The sequence below is a fragment of the Crinia signifera genome, chromosome 1 (assembly GCF_055691185.1).
Source record: "Crinia signifera chromosome 1, ASM5569118v1, whole genome shotgun sequence".
Lineage (NCBI taxonomy): Eukaryota > Metazoa > Chordata > Amphibia > Anura > Myobatrachidae > Crinia > Crinia signifera.
Window position 1 is genome coordinate 255249245 of NC_139217.1, and position 18812 is coordinate 255268056.

The following is an 18812-nucleotide window of genomic DNA, read 5'->3' on the forward strand; positions in this document are numbered from 1 at the left end:
GACAGCTACTCCCCGCCACCTGTCCTGCACATCTCTGTGACCCACCCCTACAGGTGTCAGCCTCCCCCTCTCTTAACTTCACATGCCTGCCGACCCCCCCCTCCCACAAGTGACATCCTGTACTTACCTGTCCCCTCCCCCCCTCCGTCTGACCAGCACTTACTTACTCCCCCTCTCTGACCTACACTTATCTCTGCCCCCCTCTCTGACCTATTATGTGGGGGGGGCCCTAATCAACATTTTACGCCCCTGCTCATTGTCATGGTGATATTGGTGACAAGCTATAACCATACAGTAAATAACAAGAGTTGAAAACCTGATTTATTTTACCAGCACATTAAAAATTCACTCATTAAGAAAAATGTTGCTTCAGTGTCACCCAGGGATTAGGGGCCCTTAAGCTTGAACTTCAATTATTTCATAGTATATCCACCCAAGTAGGATGGTTGAAAGAGGAGGGAATGGAACATGCGGTGAAATAGATACGATTAGGTTCCATAGCATAACTTTATTCTACTCTATCCTACACCTAGTGTACCCCATACACTTGTGAGATTGGATGCGATGCGACAAGTGCTTTTTTTCCAGCACCCGATGTCGCATGCCACCTGCGATGCCACATCGGGTGCTGGAAGAGGGCTGGTGGCACTGTAGCGGAGCCGGTGGCAGGAGGGCTGGTGTGAGGTGGTAGTCAGCAGCGGGTAGCAGAATTGGAAAAAAAAAAAAACATTTCAAAACACTGTGCAGTCCTCTGATCCCTCCAGTCAGACGGCTCACATGCGATTGCTCATGCAATTACATAAATATTAGGTGCAGCACACAATATCTATCGGCATTAGACTGGCTTGCCTGTGCATCACGTTGAGTGACCCATCCCATGTGCATACAATCCTTCAATTTATGTGGTAGAAATGGAAGGCTGGTATGCAATATTGCCCTAGTCTATGGGCAGCAATAGTTTTACGGATTCTACATTCTTTAAAAAAAAGACAGTACTTATTTAAATCCATTATCCAGCACTGGCATCTGCTGATTAAGGCTTTGTACTAAAAAATCTGATGTTCTTGTTGCCTTTGAAGTATTCCGGTATTACATCATTGATATTTATTTCACAGCTAAAGTACTTCCTTAAATGTTCATGTGTTTCCATAATGTCTGACTGCAAACTAATGGGTCTGGGCACTTCTTGCATATGATCAGTCTGGGATCTTGCTTTTTATAGCATAGGCAAATGACACATGTTTCCTATCTCTTCAGGAAATGAATAATTTGGGTTCTGAGCAGGCCAGATGTTGCCCTGGGGAAGCCTAAGGAAGAACCTTTTGTAACATATGCTGTGTTCACATCTGTCAAGGAAACCGTGACCTCTTTCTTATTTTCTTGTTTGTCATTGTTCTTCCACAATTTGTGCTACACAAATGTCTTCTACTACTAACAGGTACGGGTTTCACTTCATTTGTCCTCTATTGACCTCTGTGTTCTGTTGTCGCTTATAATCTTTGTTTTTATGGATTTGAATTTCTAGCGCTTTTTTGATAGTGTTATACAGGCATATAGTATGTCTCGCTGACTCTGAAACGATCAGTAAAGTAATATGTAGTATATGATAAAAAGCACAGGGGCACTCATGCTTTCAATAATATAAATAATATGTCTCATTGCAAGTGACCTATTGTTAGGTTTGATGTTGTTGCTGTAGAAGCATTTGCTCTACACAGGTTTAATGCCATTCTAAAGGCCCTTACACACTGGGCGACTTCCATGTGAAAGCCGCTCAGCTTTCTTGTCTGAGCGTCTTTCAGCATGGAAGCCGCCCAGTGTGTACACTGGGCGGATCATTGCTGCCAGCCGCCACTCATCTGTTGGTATTACCAGCAGATGAGCGGCTTTGTAGATGGCTTTCCATAGCGCTGCGCTATGGAAAGCCACCCGCTGACAGCGCCGGGCAGGGGAAAAGCCGCTCAGTGTGTATGCAATGAGCGGTTCTCCCCCCAACGATGACAACGATCATAGCTGTCCATACAGGCTGGGCGAAATCACCCAGTGTGTATGGACCTTTAGTGGACAGATGTGTATAGGGCCAAAGTTCAATGCACACAGTATACCCAACATGCCAGAATGTAATGCTACTGTACGGATGTGTCCAAATACATCTAGGATCCTTGCATGGTAAACAGCCCTTGTAGTAACGACTCAGTAGTGATGAGCACATTTGCATGCAACATTTTCTATTACAATGCAGTGAATAAAACCAACATTTTAATCGGCAAAAGCAGCTTCTGCTGATTAAAATGAGATGTGGCATGGCTATATACTGTGTGTGACTGTGGCTGTTTCTGCAGACAAAATGCTACGTTACATGTTGTTTCAGGAAAACATTGTACATATACAGTATTTTCTGTAGTGCTTTTACACAGAATATTTGACATGTCACATTGGTCCCTGCCCCAGTGGAGCATTAATAGTAACTGTACTCACTGGGAAGATAGACTCACTTTCAGAACATCAAATAGCATTGTCTTGGTAAAATGTAGAACCTCCATCCTTGCTTTTGGGGGTATCCAATTATCGATGATCATTGATTGTGGGTAATTGCTTTGCCTGTAACTAACTATACAATTACCCCACAATTAACTGGCACTTGCTGTGCCTTATCTGAGATTATGGGCCAGATTTACTAAGCTTCAAAAGTGATACAATGGAGAGTGATAAACAGCCAACCAATCAGCTCCAACCTGCCATGTCACAGACTGTGTTTGAAAAATGTCAGACAGGAGCTGATTGGCTGGTTGTTTATCACTCTCCATTTTATCACTTTTGAAGCTTAGTAAATCTGGCCCTATGTAACAAATCCCTAAGTGCAGCATTATTTTAGTGCGAAAACAGGGCTGCGGCCATCAAAATCACACAGGTTTCATTGAAACTGTGTGTTTTCAAAAGAAAGTTGGATAGACTGAAAACAATATATCGTAGAAACATTTAGAAACTTACGACGTTTCTTTGCAGGTAATAGTCAGGGCCGGCGCTACCCACTCAGCAGCTCCTGCAAAGCAGGGAGGCGCCTGTCTCCCCGCCTGCTCTGCTAAACCTGCCTCAGCCTTCACTGTCACTGCCTCCTGCACGCCGCCCGCAGCGCCTGTCTGACAGCGGGCGGCAGTATGGAGAGGCTGAGCAGCTCCCTGCACCGCGCACACACTGTCCTCCTCCTGCGAACTGCCCCCTCTTCCTCACGGACTTTTGCGCTGAGGCATGTAGCACTGTCTGTGAATGCCTGGATGACATGTTATGTCTGGATCCGCCCCCTACCCATTGCTCCCTGCGCCTGTCAGCTGTCAATAAAATGACGAACAGGCAGCAGCACCGCCTCCCCTTCCTTCCCTCTTCTCAGTGTGCTGTGCCAGTGCCACTGCCAGTCCTCAACACTCTGCCCCCTCTCTCTCCTCCCCTCTTCTTCCATCTCCTCCTTCTCTCCACTCCTTTCCCCCTCAGTCATGAGAGGCCGAGGGGTGTAATGGCATCCTCAGTCCTGCCTAGGCAGATAGAAAAGGAGGGACTGCACAAGAGTTAAATAGTAAAAGAACAGTGAGTTTTTTATTATACATGTTTATAACAAATTTTTTAATAATTGTAGATTTTTTTATATTAATTTAAACACTTTTTAAATAATAGGCTGGGTTATGTGCCTAAAGATGGCCATACACGTTGCAATCGGGCATCACATCGCACAGTACAAAAAGTATGTGCTGCACATACTTTTTGTACTGCTTTCGGATTGCATCGCACACACATTGCATGCATGCCGTGCAATGCGATCTAGGCCATAACGTATGCGATTCTCGCAGTGTGTATGGGCACCTTTAGTGCCTGCAACACAGCACTGAGATGGTGTATGCATACATGTACATGCACCCGAGATCCTCCATAGGATTGCATGTTGCATACACTCCCACAATCGGGCTGCAGCTTGTTGCAATGGCAATGTGAAAGGGCGGAAAATGTATGGTTTGCAGGAGGGCGCCGGAGACCCTAGCACCGGCACTGGTAATAGTATACCCTACTTTACTTATGAATGGCATTTGTAAGGTCGGTTGTATAAAATATTATTCACTTTAAACCTCTAAATAAGGGCCTGATTCCGGTTTGCTCAGAGATGCCGCCTGACGCCCATCCCCCTGCCCCACCGACTCCCCTCGCTAACATCGCTAACATGCCAGGGGATGTGTAACAAAAATACATCCCCTCGCACGCCTTCGCTGCAGGAGAGATCAATCGATGGTTGCTGACCATCAAATGATTTATCCTGCCTTCGCAAATAAAAGTTAGTCTGAACTGACTGTTATTTGTGTGTGCCTGGCCAAAGACCGGGCAAGCGCATGTCTGTCCTGTGACGTCAGCCACCTATTTCGGCAGGCATCACCCCGCCCGTGTATCCATGAAAACGCATTTTCATGGTGTCGCCTACAAAAGGCTGGGCGTTCCCATGGGTGAATCCCCCCCCCCCCCACCGTCTGCCCCCGGGCCCACCCTGATTCTTGCAAATGGCTCAATGACTACTCAAGTTGCCAAGGCCATTCGCAAAGGTGAGCTGCACATGTGCATAATAGACCATGTGCGTACACTGGGCCTTATTCAGATCTGAGCTCAGTACAAATTTGTTTGGAAAATGGGCAAAACCATGTGCACTGCAGGTGGGGCAGATGTAACATGTATAGGGAGAGTTAAATTTGGGGTGTGTGTGCTGAAACTGAAATCGAAATTGCAGTGTAAAAATAATGCAGCCAGTATTTACCCTGCACAAAAACAAAATAACTCACACAAATCTAACTCTCTCTATACATGTTACATCTGCCCCTCCTGCAGTGCACATGGTTTTGCCCATTTTCCAAACAAATTTGTACTGAGCTCAGACCTGAATAAGGCCCACAGTCCCCAAAACATTGGGATGGGGCGGAATTCGCTAAATAGCGAGTAGATCAGAATGACCCCCATATTGTAGTACACAGCCTGCCAACGAGCCAAGTTTCATATCAATTCAACTACTGTATACAGACAAATACCACTGCTACCAATGTATGTAGTTCTTAAAGCAGAGATAAATAGATAACACAGCATGGTTTACATTCAGACTGCAGAACAGACTGCTGCCTAAGTAAACCATATGATATAGTGCTAAAACATATGTTTCTTTCTTTTGTTGCAATATATAGTTTACCTATATGTGAGAAAACAGGCAATGTATCTGTCTGCCCCAGGCATCATTAATATGGAACATGTGTATTTTACTTGGAATTTTGCCAAAACTCAAGGGAAGCTCTGGTATGGGTCACATTAATCAACTGTCATTTCATCTGGGTCACACTATGCAGATAAAAACTTTTATAACTGTACCTCACAGCCTTGGGGAGGGAAAAAAGCTATTCATTTGTGTTTGGGTAGTTATTAAAGCAATAGACGTCTTTAATAGAGTGTTACAAAATGCATCCAACCTACATTCTCCTAGATCCAAAAATGACTTAGTTTATGCTACTGTCCTGTGTTTTTTATAGGACCAATAATATATTTATTGTAGAATAAACCATTTTGTCAGAATGCAAGTCCTGTTGTAAGACGTTGGTAATTTTACAATTGGAATGATAAAACACAGCCCTAGGCTTTGATTATAATACTATAGACTGAGAGCGCGGAACTACCATTGGTGCAGCAGGTGCATTGCACCAGGACTAAGGGGCCCAACGCTGCCACCCACTGCTGTGCGACATATTGTGAACTTGGGTTGGAGCAGAGGAGGGGGCTTGCTGTTTCATTGCAAGAGTGTAACCGCTCCATTGCCCTGTGTGCCACACAGAGATTCATGCTTGCACATTGCGGTTGTATGTAACCGCCAGCTTTGGTACGTCACCTTGTGCTCATCCATGCTGTGAATTTTTTTCTTTTTAATAAAAACTTACATATTTTTATTGCACTATGGAGCGCTCTTATTTATTCTTCTAGATTATCTCAGCCTGTGGAATCCAGGTATCGTTTGGAGCAGCCGGGTTAAAAATAAAACCCTCAGTGTATGTGGAACTCGTTGTTGCTTTCTTGGACATTAACCCTTTTGAATTGTGTATTTCCACTCACATTGAAAATAGCAGACAAGGTTTAGTTTGCGCACTTATTTTTCCTTTGTTTGTATGTATATATATATATATATATATATATATATATATATATATAATGGGGGTAGTGCGCCGGCACTCGACTCCTTGTCTATTCTTAGACGCCCGGTGCCTTCGAGACTGGAGCCGCCGTGGCGAGTCCAGATAACATAGTGTGGGAGAACGCGGCACTCGGGACTAGGGTAAATAAATACACATAGCCGAAATCCTCGGTTAACGTTTCAGCCCTTTAATGGGCTTTTCTCAAAACAGCTTACATAAGCTGTAAGCTGTTTTGAGAAAAGCCCATTAAAGGGCTGAAACGTTAACCGAGGATTTCGGCTACGTGTATTTATTTACCCTAGTCCCAAGTGCCGCGTTCTCCCACACTATATAAATATATATATATATATATATATATATATATATATATATATACAGTATATGTATATATATATATATATATATATATATATATACTGTATATGTATATATATATATATATATATATATATATATATATATATATAGACACCTATTTGACCAGCACCTTCTGGCAGGGGCAGATTGAAGTAGAATAACAGCCTAGAAAACTTCTGGAAGCAGCCCTGATTAGTGTAATTGTTGAGGTTGGGGGAGGGGGTAGAAGATCGTTAGGTGTATATTATGTAGAAAGGATTTTAGGTATGTGATGTCTTGGGCACATCAAAGTAGTCTATATTTACTGGGTTTGACCTGAGTTTTCGGTTTGGTAAGTATCTGATGTCCTGCATATTTGGTCTGGTCAGTGTGAGATGTCCTCAGTATTACATCGGGTCAGTGTGAGATGTCCTCAGTATTACATCTGGTCAGTGTCAGATGTCCTCAGTATTACATCTGGTCAGTGTCAGATGTCCTCAGTATTACATCTGGTCAGTATTTGATGTCCTGAGTATTCCATCTGGTCAGTGTGTGATGTCTCAAGTATTTGGTCTGGTCAGTATGTGATGTTCTGCGTATTACATCTGGTCAGTGGGAGAAGTCCTGAGTATTACATCTGGTGAGTATGTGATGTCCTGAGTATTACATCTGGTCAGTATGTGATGTCCTGAGTATTTGGTCTGGTCAGTATGTGATGTCCTGAGTACTTGGTTTGGCCATTGTGTGATGTCCTGAGTATTACATCTGGTCAGTATGTGATGTCCTGAGTATTTGGTCTGGTCAGTGTGTGACATCCTCAGTATTTGATCTGGTCAGTGTGAGATGTCCTGAGTATTACATCTGGTCAGTATGTGACATCCTGAGTATTTGGTCTGGTCAGTGTGCGATGTCCTGAGTATTTGGTTTGGTCATTGTGTGATGATGTCCTGAGTTTTTGGACATATACATATATATTACATGGTGCAAACAGGTCAGTGGAACAGTGGATAGAAGAGGACAACAATCACCCTCTGTCTGCAGTGAACAATACCTGCACCTTCTGTTTTCTCCACATATACTGTACATACAGTATATGACATGTTGCTTAGGCCATGACCACCAGTACAGTGCTATTTGCTAATGGCCCCAAACATAGGCTTAGAAATGTATAGTCAATTTGAAATCTCACTTACAGTTTACTTGCATGTAAAGTGCATATGCACCAAAAGGACTATACAAAAAAAAAAAAAAAAAACAGTCTAGAATGGATATAGAGAATGTACTCTTTATTTATGGTACTGATTCAGTTACAAATGGGACATATAGGTACTTTGGTAATCTGACCCTGTTTCTGAAACACATTCTCAGGTATTATAACAGGAGAATTACATTCCAAAATATGTTATATAACACTGAAACGGTGATCTTACTGGGACTGATGCAGACTAGAACATCATTACCTTTATACTGACCGTTGGCATCACTATAGCATTTATCATAGTATATGGACTGTCACGTAACACCCAGCATACAGTTTTATTTTTTAATTTGCATTTTTTTTTTTGCACACATTTAACTTTCATGTTTTCAATGTAAATTACGTTCAGCATGGGCTCCCTCATGGTTCATAGCAAGCGATGCAATGTGACCGGAGCTGCAGAGAATGTAATCAGCAGAAAGTTGACCTGCTGAATATTATCTCTGCGACTTCTCACGGTTATGCCCTGTACACACGGTTTGATTTGGTCTATTTTCCTATTCCATTTTGCCTATATAAACAAAATCGAATCAAAATCGATTGGACATCGCACAGTTTGCAGCTGCGTTAGATGCCGATAGAAAAACAGACTGTGCAGGCAAGACTGTAATATACAGATCTGTACCATATAGACCAAATCGAAGGCATTTTGCGCGCCGTTCGATTAGATTCGAATCGGTATCAAATTGCAAACAAAATTGCAAACAAAATTGCACTGTGTGAACACCCCTTAAGATACCTGATTATATTCCTCTACTTGGTATTCCCCCATCAGCCCTTGCAAAGAGAATAAATTAACTTTGTACCATTAACATATTCAACACCAGAGACTTTATTTATATCCTCTGCAAGTTTTTGCTTATGAGAAGCAGCAATATTATTAATAATTTATACAATGACTTGTACAACCTAGTTAACTCCTACAGATCAATTTACTGTGCCCTGCCTTCCTAGTAGCTACTTACTACATAACTATACTTTGACTTTGGCCAATAATACTCATGCACTCGAGTATACGGATAAGAGTGGGTCAAAGCTGCCCACTGGGGCAGTGTTTGGCCTTTCTGGCTCCTTACACCTGTGCAGTGTCGAACTGATAGAGTAAGGGCCCACAGAGGGGGTCGGTGTAACTTCATGAAGCGGGGCAATCTGGCATGTGAGATCATGATGTGGCAGACGTCATCATGTCAGCCCACACTCCGGACTGCTCCTCTTCTCCCTCCCAGCCTATCTACTGACTGTCCTCCCACCTATGGATGTGGTAAAAATCATTGGGGCCTATTGGTGAATTCCCGGTTCCCCGCTGGGCCAGTCCTAGCCTGCTCCTGTGTTTGTAATTGTTATGTGGAGAGGAGACAATATAGTACCCTCTGTTGATGACCTGCTGCTGTAGCTGGGGCCAGAGTACCTCAGTACCTCATCAGAGTTTGATTCTGTGTTCGCATTGACTCCTGAGAGCTATACCATGATACAGCCTGCCATACTGCTGCCAGCATGACCACCGAGGTTGAACTGGCTTTCATGCAGTCCACACCTTGGACACTGAGTAATAGTGGGCCAGGCAGTGAATCTAAGTCAACTGATCAGCAGAACTGAGGATACTTCCTTGCCCCGAGAGAGATGGGTTATATGTGAGCTGGAAAAATTGGGAACTGTGCCATGCATGTGGTGGCCCAATCCACCAGTGAATGAGTACATTATTCTGCTGCATTATTGCCTACTTTTGCAAAAGCATATCAGGGAAATCATGCGTTGAGAGAGCATGCCATCTTAGGTTTTACCATAGCGGTGACTCTATTAAAAATCTTCTTTCCCTCTTAGGTTTATGCAAATCATCACACATAGCCACTCATGTAGCCATCAGCCATTAGTTTACTGGAGACTGTCAGTCATTTTCTTGTAGCACACATCCTACCCATTGTTCACTCTATTATTATTATTATAATTTTATTTATAAGGCGCCACAAGTGTTTCGCAGCGCCGTACAAAGGAACAATACAGGGAGACAAAGCTTGGCATAACATTGAATAAATAACAAAAATACAGTACAAATAAAGAGCGCCACAGATCAATACACATTACAGCTTAAATGTAAGTAGTGAGGACTCAATCAACATACAACTAGAGGCTTGAGGCCAATGATGGAGATGAGTATGCGGACAAAGATGGTCACTGAGTGTTGGAGTATAGGAGAGCTGTGAGTGAAATGTGAAGAGAAGTGGGCTTTGACAACAGGAGGGAAGAGGGCCCTGCTCAGAGGAGCTTACAATCTAGTAGGAAGGGGAGACAGACAGATTACAAGAGGTGCACGTGAGTGGGTGGTGGTTAGATAGCAGGATGTAAAAAGGCAAGGGGTCGGAGAACCAGCTGGTTTATGCAGTGGAAGGGTATGCTTTGATGAATAGGTGAGTTTTCTGTTTTCCACTCTATGGTGGATCACTGTGAGGCACCCTCCTGGCTCATCCTCAGGAGGATTGCTAGAATCTTTAGGTCATCAGGGTGACATTTCTGGAGAATCGACAAGTATATTCTGCTTCTTTCTTTGCTTATTTTGCAATTAATGAATTAATTAGGGCTGAATTGAGAGACACAAACACATCAGGTTCATGGCTCACAGGCAATGTTGTGCTTGTTTTTACCAAGACCATCCCATAATTCTTTATTTTCTCTTCAAATTACTATTGCTATGCTTAGAATATGGAGTAGTAAAGAGCAATACATGCATTATATATGCATTTTTTCTCTAATGCTGCAATTTTGCTTTGCAGCTTTTAACTTTTCAAAATGTCAGTGCTAGGTCTCCCAGCAGTAAGAGACAACGCCGCGTCTGCTGTAGCTTAAAAGTCAGCATGCAGCCATGATCTTTTCAGATAATAGTGCAGAACGCTATTTCACAATGACAACTGCTCAGTGGAAGATACTCTCTTGCTGAGACCGCCTGCATTCCTGAAGTCTAATAAAAATTGCATTTATTGAAAACATTTTAGCATTCAGTATATATAAGTGAAGCAGAATATAGGTCTGTCACTCTAATTGTCTTTTGTGGCTTCAGCCACTAACCACTTTCATGTCCTACTGGAGCAAATACTGATTGTCAGATTACAGAACCTGTGTCTTGAAAGATGTTTTTTATTAAATACTCCTAGTATGATCTCCAAATACTTAAATACATGTATGTTAGGGAGACGCTGGTTGTCATATCTAGTATACTGCATGACGTAGATTTAACACCCCTGTCACAGGACAAAGACAATTAACAACATCTTTTAGCTGTGAGTGAAATGTGAAGAGAAGTGGGCTTTGACAACAGGAGGGAAGAGGGCCCTGCTCAGAGGAGCTTACAATCTAGTAGGAAGGGGAGACAGACAGATTACAAGAGGTGCACGTGAGTGGGTGGTGGTTAGATAGCAGGATGTAAAAAGGCAAGGGGTCGGAGAACCAGCTGGTTTATGCAGTGGAAGGGTATGCTTTGATGAATAGGTGAGTTTTCTGTTTTCCACTCTATGGTGGATCACTGTGAGGCACCCTCCTGGCTCATCCTCAGGAGGATTGCTAGAATCTTTAGGTCATCAGGGTGACATTTCTGGAGAATCGACAAGTATATTCTGCTTCTTTCTTTGCTTATTTTGCAATTAATGAATTAATTAGGGCTGAATTGAGAGACACAAACACATCAGGTTCATGGCTCACAGGCAATGTTGTGCTTGTTTTTACCAAGACCATCCCATAATTCTTTATTTTCTCTTCAAATTACTATTGCTATGCTTAGAATATGGAGTAGTAAAGAGCAATACATGCATTATATATGCATTTTTTCTCTAATGCTGCAATTTTGCTTTGCAGCTTTTAACTTTTCAAAATGTCAGTGCTAGGTCTCCCAGCAGTAAGAGACAACGCCGCGTCTGCTGTAGCTTAAAAGTCAGCATGCAGCCATGATCTTTTCAGATAATAGTGCAGAACGCTATTTCACAATGACAACTGCTCAGTGGAAGATACTCTCTTGCTGAGACCGCCTGCATTCCTGAAGTCTAATAAAAATTGCATTTATTGAAAACATTTTAGCATTCAGTATATATAAGTGAAGCAGAATATAGGTCTGTCACTCTAATTGTCTTTTGTGGCTTCAGCCACTAACCACTTTCATGTCCTACTGGAGCAAATACTGATTGTCAGATTACAGAACCTGTGTCTTGAAAGATGTTTTTTATTAAATACTCCTAGTATGATCTCCAAATACTTAAATACATGTATGTTAGGGAGACGCTGGTTGTCATATCTAGTATACTGCATGACGTAGATTTAACACCCCTGTCACAGGACAAAGACAATTAACAACATCTTTTAGCACTGTGCAATATAAGTTCCATTCCCATATACAGTACCCTGTATAGTAGGACACATGCTTCAAGAAACTCCAATTTGGTTGACTTTTTCTATTCAAATTTCCTAATTTTATTTAGTTTTTTTTCTTAATTAGATCATCATTGGCTCATTTGTATTGTACACAGTGCAAAAAAAAAATTAGATAGGTAATATCGTAAACATGCTGCTCTGTATACATATTTTTTCTTTATTATTTTGGACATACAAGAGTCGTTTGATAAGTGTGGTAATTTTCTATGAGATGGCACACAATTCCTATGGCAGGCCAAATTGCAGCCAAAGGGAAGCGTTGTTCAGTTGAATTAGCCGTTTGAAGCAAGCGGTTTAGCAGTTGCCACTAAAACTAATTCCGTGTAGCGATACACAAATTGGACTTCAAATTGATTCCCCATCCACCCTGCTTTACGGATTTGGCTTTGATTGACTTCTTCCTGTTTCCAAATTTGAAAATATGGCTTGGTGGGAAGAAATTTCCATTGAATGAGGAAGTTATTGAGTATTTTGCAGGTTTTCTCACAGTATAGGACCAATGCACTTATTCTGGTTCACTCGCAAAGGCAAATTCCTTCTCAAGTGGACAAAACCATGTGCACTGCAGGTGGGGCAGATGTAATATGTGCAGAGAGAATTAGATTTGGGTGGGGTTTTACTGCAAAGTGAGATCTATATTGCAGTGTAGAAATAAAGTAGTCAGTATTTCCCTGCACAGAAACAAAATAACCCAACCAAATCTAAATATCTCTGCACGTTACATCTACCCCCCTGCAGTGCACATGGTTTTGTCCATTTGAGAAGGAATTGCCTTTACAAGTGAACAGAGTAAGGGCCCAAGTGTATCGCTCTCAAGGTAGACGTATACCATTTTCACACTGCAGCTCTTAACTGGTATATTGCAATTTTTTTAGCCTTTTTACTTTGGTTAGAGCTGCAATGTGAAAGCGCCAGTCTGCATTTACCGGTTGCAAATAACCGGTATTGCAAACGAGTAAAAAGAAGACTACATGGTTCAGAGCCATTTTTTATGCAGTGTGAACGGCTCTGAACCGGTATATACTGTAGGACTCAGGCAGCATTTAGCACTGAGCTGGTTATCAGAGCAGTGAATATATAATAATCGGGAGCCTCTAATGACATTGTAATGAGCAACTTATTCATATGCCTACTGCGCTGCCCGAATCCGCAGCCAGGTACCAGGGGAAGGAGGGGGTGTTACTAGGTGCTGGCTGTGTGGGGGCCCTGCTGCTTTACCGACACCTTTGGCTGCCCTCCCCCCGGGTCACTCCCTGAACCCGCTCTGCCTACTGCGTGGTATATAACTGGTTAATTACCGCGTACCTTCCACAACGGGTTCAAAAACGGTCATTAACCAGTAATATACCGTTTACAACATGCAATGTGAACGGGGTTATACTTGCTCTGACTCGGTTAAAGAAACGTTTAAAAAATTGGGTCAGAGCAGGTTTGTCAGTGTGAAAGCAATATAAATTGAAAAATAAAGCTGTTTTTTTACTTGACTTTTTGAAAACACTTGTTAAACAACCCTTGTATTACATTCAGCATACACATTGTAACTTTATAACAAGGAAAAAAAAGGCTCATTTACCTCTACCCTTTGAGTAACTGCATGTTTCTGTTATTTTAAAGGACACAAAGGAAACGGCCATTTTCGCTAGTCATTTTAATGATGTACCCATGTATTCAGACAATTAAAAGATATCTGTGTTAAACCAAGGTGGAATTTGCCCATGCAACCATTCAGTTTCTTGTTACATTTATCAAAGTATAAAATGATAGCTAGAATTTTATATGAGAAACGTATCCTCTTTTTAAAAAGTGTGATATATTTCCATCTTAGTAACCAAAGATCTTGGGGGAGATGTATGAAGCAGTGAAAAGAGTGGAGAGGTGAGCCATGGCAACCAATCAGCTTTGAAATAACCATTTATTAAGTGCATTCTATGTAGAGGCTGATTAGTTGCCATGGCACACTTCTCCAATGGCTCGCTAGTCCACGTGTATCACTGCTTCATGCATCTGGTCCATCATTTAGGCAGTCTATCACATATATTCAAGTATAGATTCTCTTTGAAGCAAATAAGCAAATAAAAATGCCAGGACAGTAACAAAAAAGAAGGGTATCGCCGGCCAAAGCTACTGTATATTTTCCTAACAGTCTGTCACTTATACATTATATAATTTATTTATTTTAATAACCTTTATCAGGCCATGCATGAATCAGGTGTGGGTAGATCCAAACAAGATCTTCTTTATTCCAAGCCCTGTCAATTACACTTTGACCTACAGTAGGCTCCCAGAGGCAGATTCCAGATGCCATGGAAATGTACAGCAGAAGAACATTGCATTTCTTACTTTTTAAATAAGAATCACTTGATTTATGGTCCTCTTCTGTATTCTGGCTAGTGCTAGCTTACATTTACATACTACCTACTTATAGACAACCTCATTGTGGGGGCGATTTCAGCATGCGATTTGAACTTTTAAAGTTCAAAATGCATTGCAGCGGCTTAAATCGCACCGTGTACCTGCGGGGATGCGATGCGCGTCCTCGCGGGTACAATATTGTAAAGCACAAAAAGTATCTGCAGGCAGTACTTTTTGTGCTTCATTGCATCGCATCAGTTTTGGAGTACATGCGATGCGATGTCCATTAGTGACTATAAACTTAAAAAAAAAAAAGAGTCTGAAATCGCATCGCACCCGCACAGTACAGTACATCCCATCGCATCCTCTTCCAGTGCCAAAGTCGCATGGCACCTTTAAAGTTCAAAACGAAAAGCACAAGAATATCGGTGCATGTATGGGCACCTTTACAAACACATTGTTCCCGGTATCCGCATATATTCAAAATAGATATTAGTTTAAATCATCAGATATGTTTCCACAGATTCTCCATTGTACATATTAACTTTGTATCAATTGGTAACAATGTTGGAAAAGTCTCAGGCTTTACATGTCTCCATAATCACTTATGTTGTTATTATTTAATGTTTTCTTTACCATCTGTGTGCTAGGAAGGGGAAAGAGGTTTGGGGGTGCATGTCAGACCTGGGCCCTTCCAAAAAAGATGGACATGAATAATTGCCCGTGCCCTACCCTTTGTCAGAGTGTTCAGGCCCAGGACAGCTGTTCCCATAGCACCCCCCTGATGGCGGCCCTGGCTCTCAAACTCGGTCCTCAGGACCCAACAAAGTTCACGTTTTTCAGGTTATCCAGCCAGTGCACTGCGTATAACTGCCACATTTAAAAAAAATTGAAAGGTGACCTGCAAAACATGAACTGTGTGGGGTCCTGAGAACCGAATTTGAGAACCTGTGGTCTAGGAGACATCACTCCAGGGTTTCTAACTGCCATGTTACTGGCTGTGTTTGAAAATGTGAAGAGCTGATTTGTTGGTACAATGGTCCAAATGTATTAAGCCTTCACAAGAGATAAAGTGGAGGGTGATGAAGAGTAATAAATGACCAGCCAATGAGCTTCTAATTGTAATTTTTGTCCAAACACAGCCTGTAACATGGCAGTTAGGAGGTGATTGGCCGGTCCTTTATCATTCTTTATCACCCTCCACTTTATCTTTTTTTAAGGCGTAATACATTTGTCCCTTTATCTCTTTGCACTTTGATATATCCTTACCTTATTAATGCTGCAGTTAATGTTCATTTAGTAATTAAGGTGATCCACAGCATATACACTAAGCCATGGTCCCCCATATTATCAGTGTATTGTAGCGCTTATACCCAGGGTCAGCCGCTGTATGCCTACATAGAAATGTTTTTTTGCATGTAAGTACCTGTGAGGGCTGTTTTTTCTTCCCTCAGAAAAAGGAAGGTAAGTGCTAATATATATATATGGGGTTGGCCGGCACTCCACTGATCATGCATAGAGGCCTGGGTGCCCTACCAGGAGACGAGAACCTCACTCCAATATATATATATATATATATATATATATATATATATATATATATATATATATATATATATATATATATATATATATATATATATATATGTATGCAATTCCAACCCATTATATATTTCTTCTGACAATAGACATCTGGCTTATTTACATTTTATAGAAGATACTAAAATGCAAATTACCAAACCAATCTTTTTTTCCCCCAGGGAACAGCCCATTTTCAGCACGCGAGCACACGTTTTTCAGATTGACCCCGTCACCAAAAAGAACTGGATTCCCGCCAGCAAACATGCTGCCACAGTTTCCTACTTCTTCGATGCCACTAGAAATGTGTATCGTATAATCAGTGTTGGTGGCACCAAGGTGAGACACAATGTAATGTGTTCAGGAAAAGAGAACATAGAGAGGGCTATTTACAGAACTTGGCAATTCTTTTTTTTTTTTGCGTAGGCAATCATCAACAGCACCATTACCCCTAACATGACCTTCACCAAAACCTCACAGAAGTTTGGACAATGGGCTGACAGTCGTGCTAATACTGTGTATGGTCTGGGCTTCGCATCTGAACAGAACCTGTCCCAGGTAAGTCATGAATGTAGTGCTAAAAAAATGTCACTTGTGACTGTAAATTGCATTATCAGTTGTCATGTCCTTATTCAACTTGGACTTGAAATACAGGGGGAAATTTACTAAGAATATGAATACAAAAAATTGTATTCGTATTCTTAATACAAATCTATACGACTGCATATAGCTGTTTTAGCCGTATACAAAGTCGTGTTCCGGAGGGGAATTTACAAAGCAGTCAAATACGACAGCTTTGTAACCCTCCGATGGTGTACTGATTCGTATTAGAGGCTGTATATACGGCCGCTAATACGAATTCGTGCAGGCAGTCTGCACGGATCAGTCAGATCCGTGCAGGCTGCAGAGTGTAAAAAAAATATAGAAAAATAAATAAATAAAAACAACGTTGTGGGGTCCCCCCCACAGCCGTAACCAGCACCAGGCTGAAAGAGCCGGGCTGGTAATAAAAAATCAGGAAACCCGACAAATTAGGGGTTCCCCGATTTTTTAAAACCAGACCCAGGCTCCAGGTCTGGGGCTGGTTCCCAAAATACGGGGGACAAAATTAATAGGGGTCCCCCGTATTTTAAGAATCAGCCCCAGGCCTTGTTCTTCCACAGGTCCCCATATGGATTTCTTTGGATCCTGGACCCCGGACTCTTCAGGCCTGGAGCCGTGGACCCCGGACCAGCCCCGGAATCAAGGCCCCGGACCCTGACTCTGTAGCCCCGGACTCTGCAGCCCCGGACCGCGGATTCTGCAGCCCCGGACCCAGGAACCAAGGCACCGGACCCTAGACCATGGAGCCCCGGACCCAGGGACCTACCGACGGGATCAAGATAGGTAAGTATCAGTATGTATGGGCTCTGTGTGTATTAAAGTTTTATTTTTCTTATGTGTCAGTGTATTTTTATATAACTATTGGTTTTGGTGTGGAACTAAAAGTCACAGCAAGCCGTTTAATGGACCGCATGCTGGGACTTGTGGTTCTCCAAGTCCTAGTATGCATTCCAAGCTTGCTGGAACTCATAGTTCCACAGCAAAACCCAATGGTTTATTTCAATTTTTTACACTTTATCAGCCTGGTCAGATAAGTCCTGGAGGGGGGGGGGGTCCCCACTCCCCCAGGGCCCCTGGCCAGGCTGACTGGTCAGTAGGGTGATGTTTTGGCTGCGAGACCTTATATAATAAGTGTCCCCTGGCTGTGACATTACTCTGCTGGCTGGTTTGGCCTGGGGCTGGTTCTTAAAATACGGGGGACCTCTATTCATTTTGACCCCCGTATTTTGGGAACCAGCTCCGGACCTGGAGCTTGGGGAACCCCTATTTGTTGGGTTTCCTGATTTTTTATTACCATCCCCGGATCTTTCAGCCTGGTGCTGGTTATGGCTGTGGGGGGGACGCCGTTTTTTTTTTTTTATTTTTTTTTTTTTGTCTTATTTTTTTTTTACATCGAAGGCTGCAAATAAAGTGTATTTTCCTGGCATATTTGCCTGGCCATTCGCTGCCGTTTTTCCGCTAAATAGCGGCCGTATTTTCAATACGGCCGCTTAGTAAATCAGGAATCACCATTCTTTTGAATGGTGATTTCTGTCGTATTCTATCAATGGTGTAATCATTCATATTGTCCCATCAATACGAATATAAAAATTCGTATTTTTGGCATAGTAAATGCCAAAAATACGAATACGCCACAAATTTTTCTTAGTAAATTTCCCCCATAGACTTACCATACTTCATTTTTAAAATCTGATACAAAACATTATTTATTTTTAATTATCAATGATGTTAACTTAGGCCAGCCATGCCCAAACTGTGGCCCACCAGCTGTTGTGAAACTACACATCCCAGCATGCCTTGCCATAGTTTTAGCATTCCCTAATAGCAAAACTGTGTCAAGGCATGATGGGACTTGTAGTTTTACAACAGCTGGAGGGTCATAGTTTGGACATGCCTGACTTAGGCCATTAACTATTATAGGACTAAAAAATAAACTTCTTAACTGAACACAAGCAACACAATATCCTGGAATAATAAATATAATGGATGATTTAAGCAAAAACTGCTAGATCCTTAGCTTTCATGGTTCCCTATTTAGGATATGTACTGATTAATTAGAAATGTAGAGCTTA

At 42.0% G+C, this 18812-nt stretch overlaps 1 protein-coding gene across 2 annotated transcripts in view; it reads left to right on the forward strand.

Moving 5' to 3' along the window:
* Window positions 1-18812, forward strand: part of HOMER3 (homer scaffold protein 3) — a 107237-nt gene that overhangs the window by 34929 nt on the left and 53496 nt on the right. Inside the window, exons 2-4 of one of the 2 annotated variants that reach the window (XM_083180545.1) lie at window positions 1258-1438; window positions 16320-16476; window positions 16564-16695. In XM_083180545.1, the coding sequence (XP_083036671.1) occupies window positions 1419-1438; window positions 16320-16476; window positions 16564-16695 (309 nt within the window). In that variant the 5' untranslated portion in view covers window positions 1258-1418. The remainder of the gene's footprint in view (window positions 1-1257; window positions 1439-16319; window positions 16477-16563; window positions 16696-18812) is intronic. The other variant, XM_083180537.1, reaches the window with a different exon arrangement.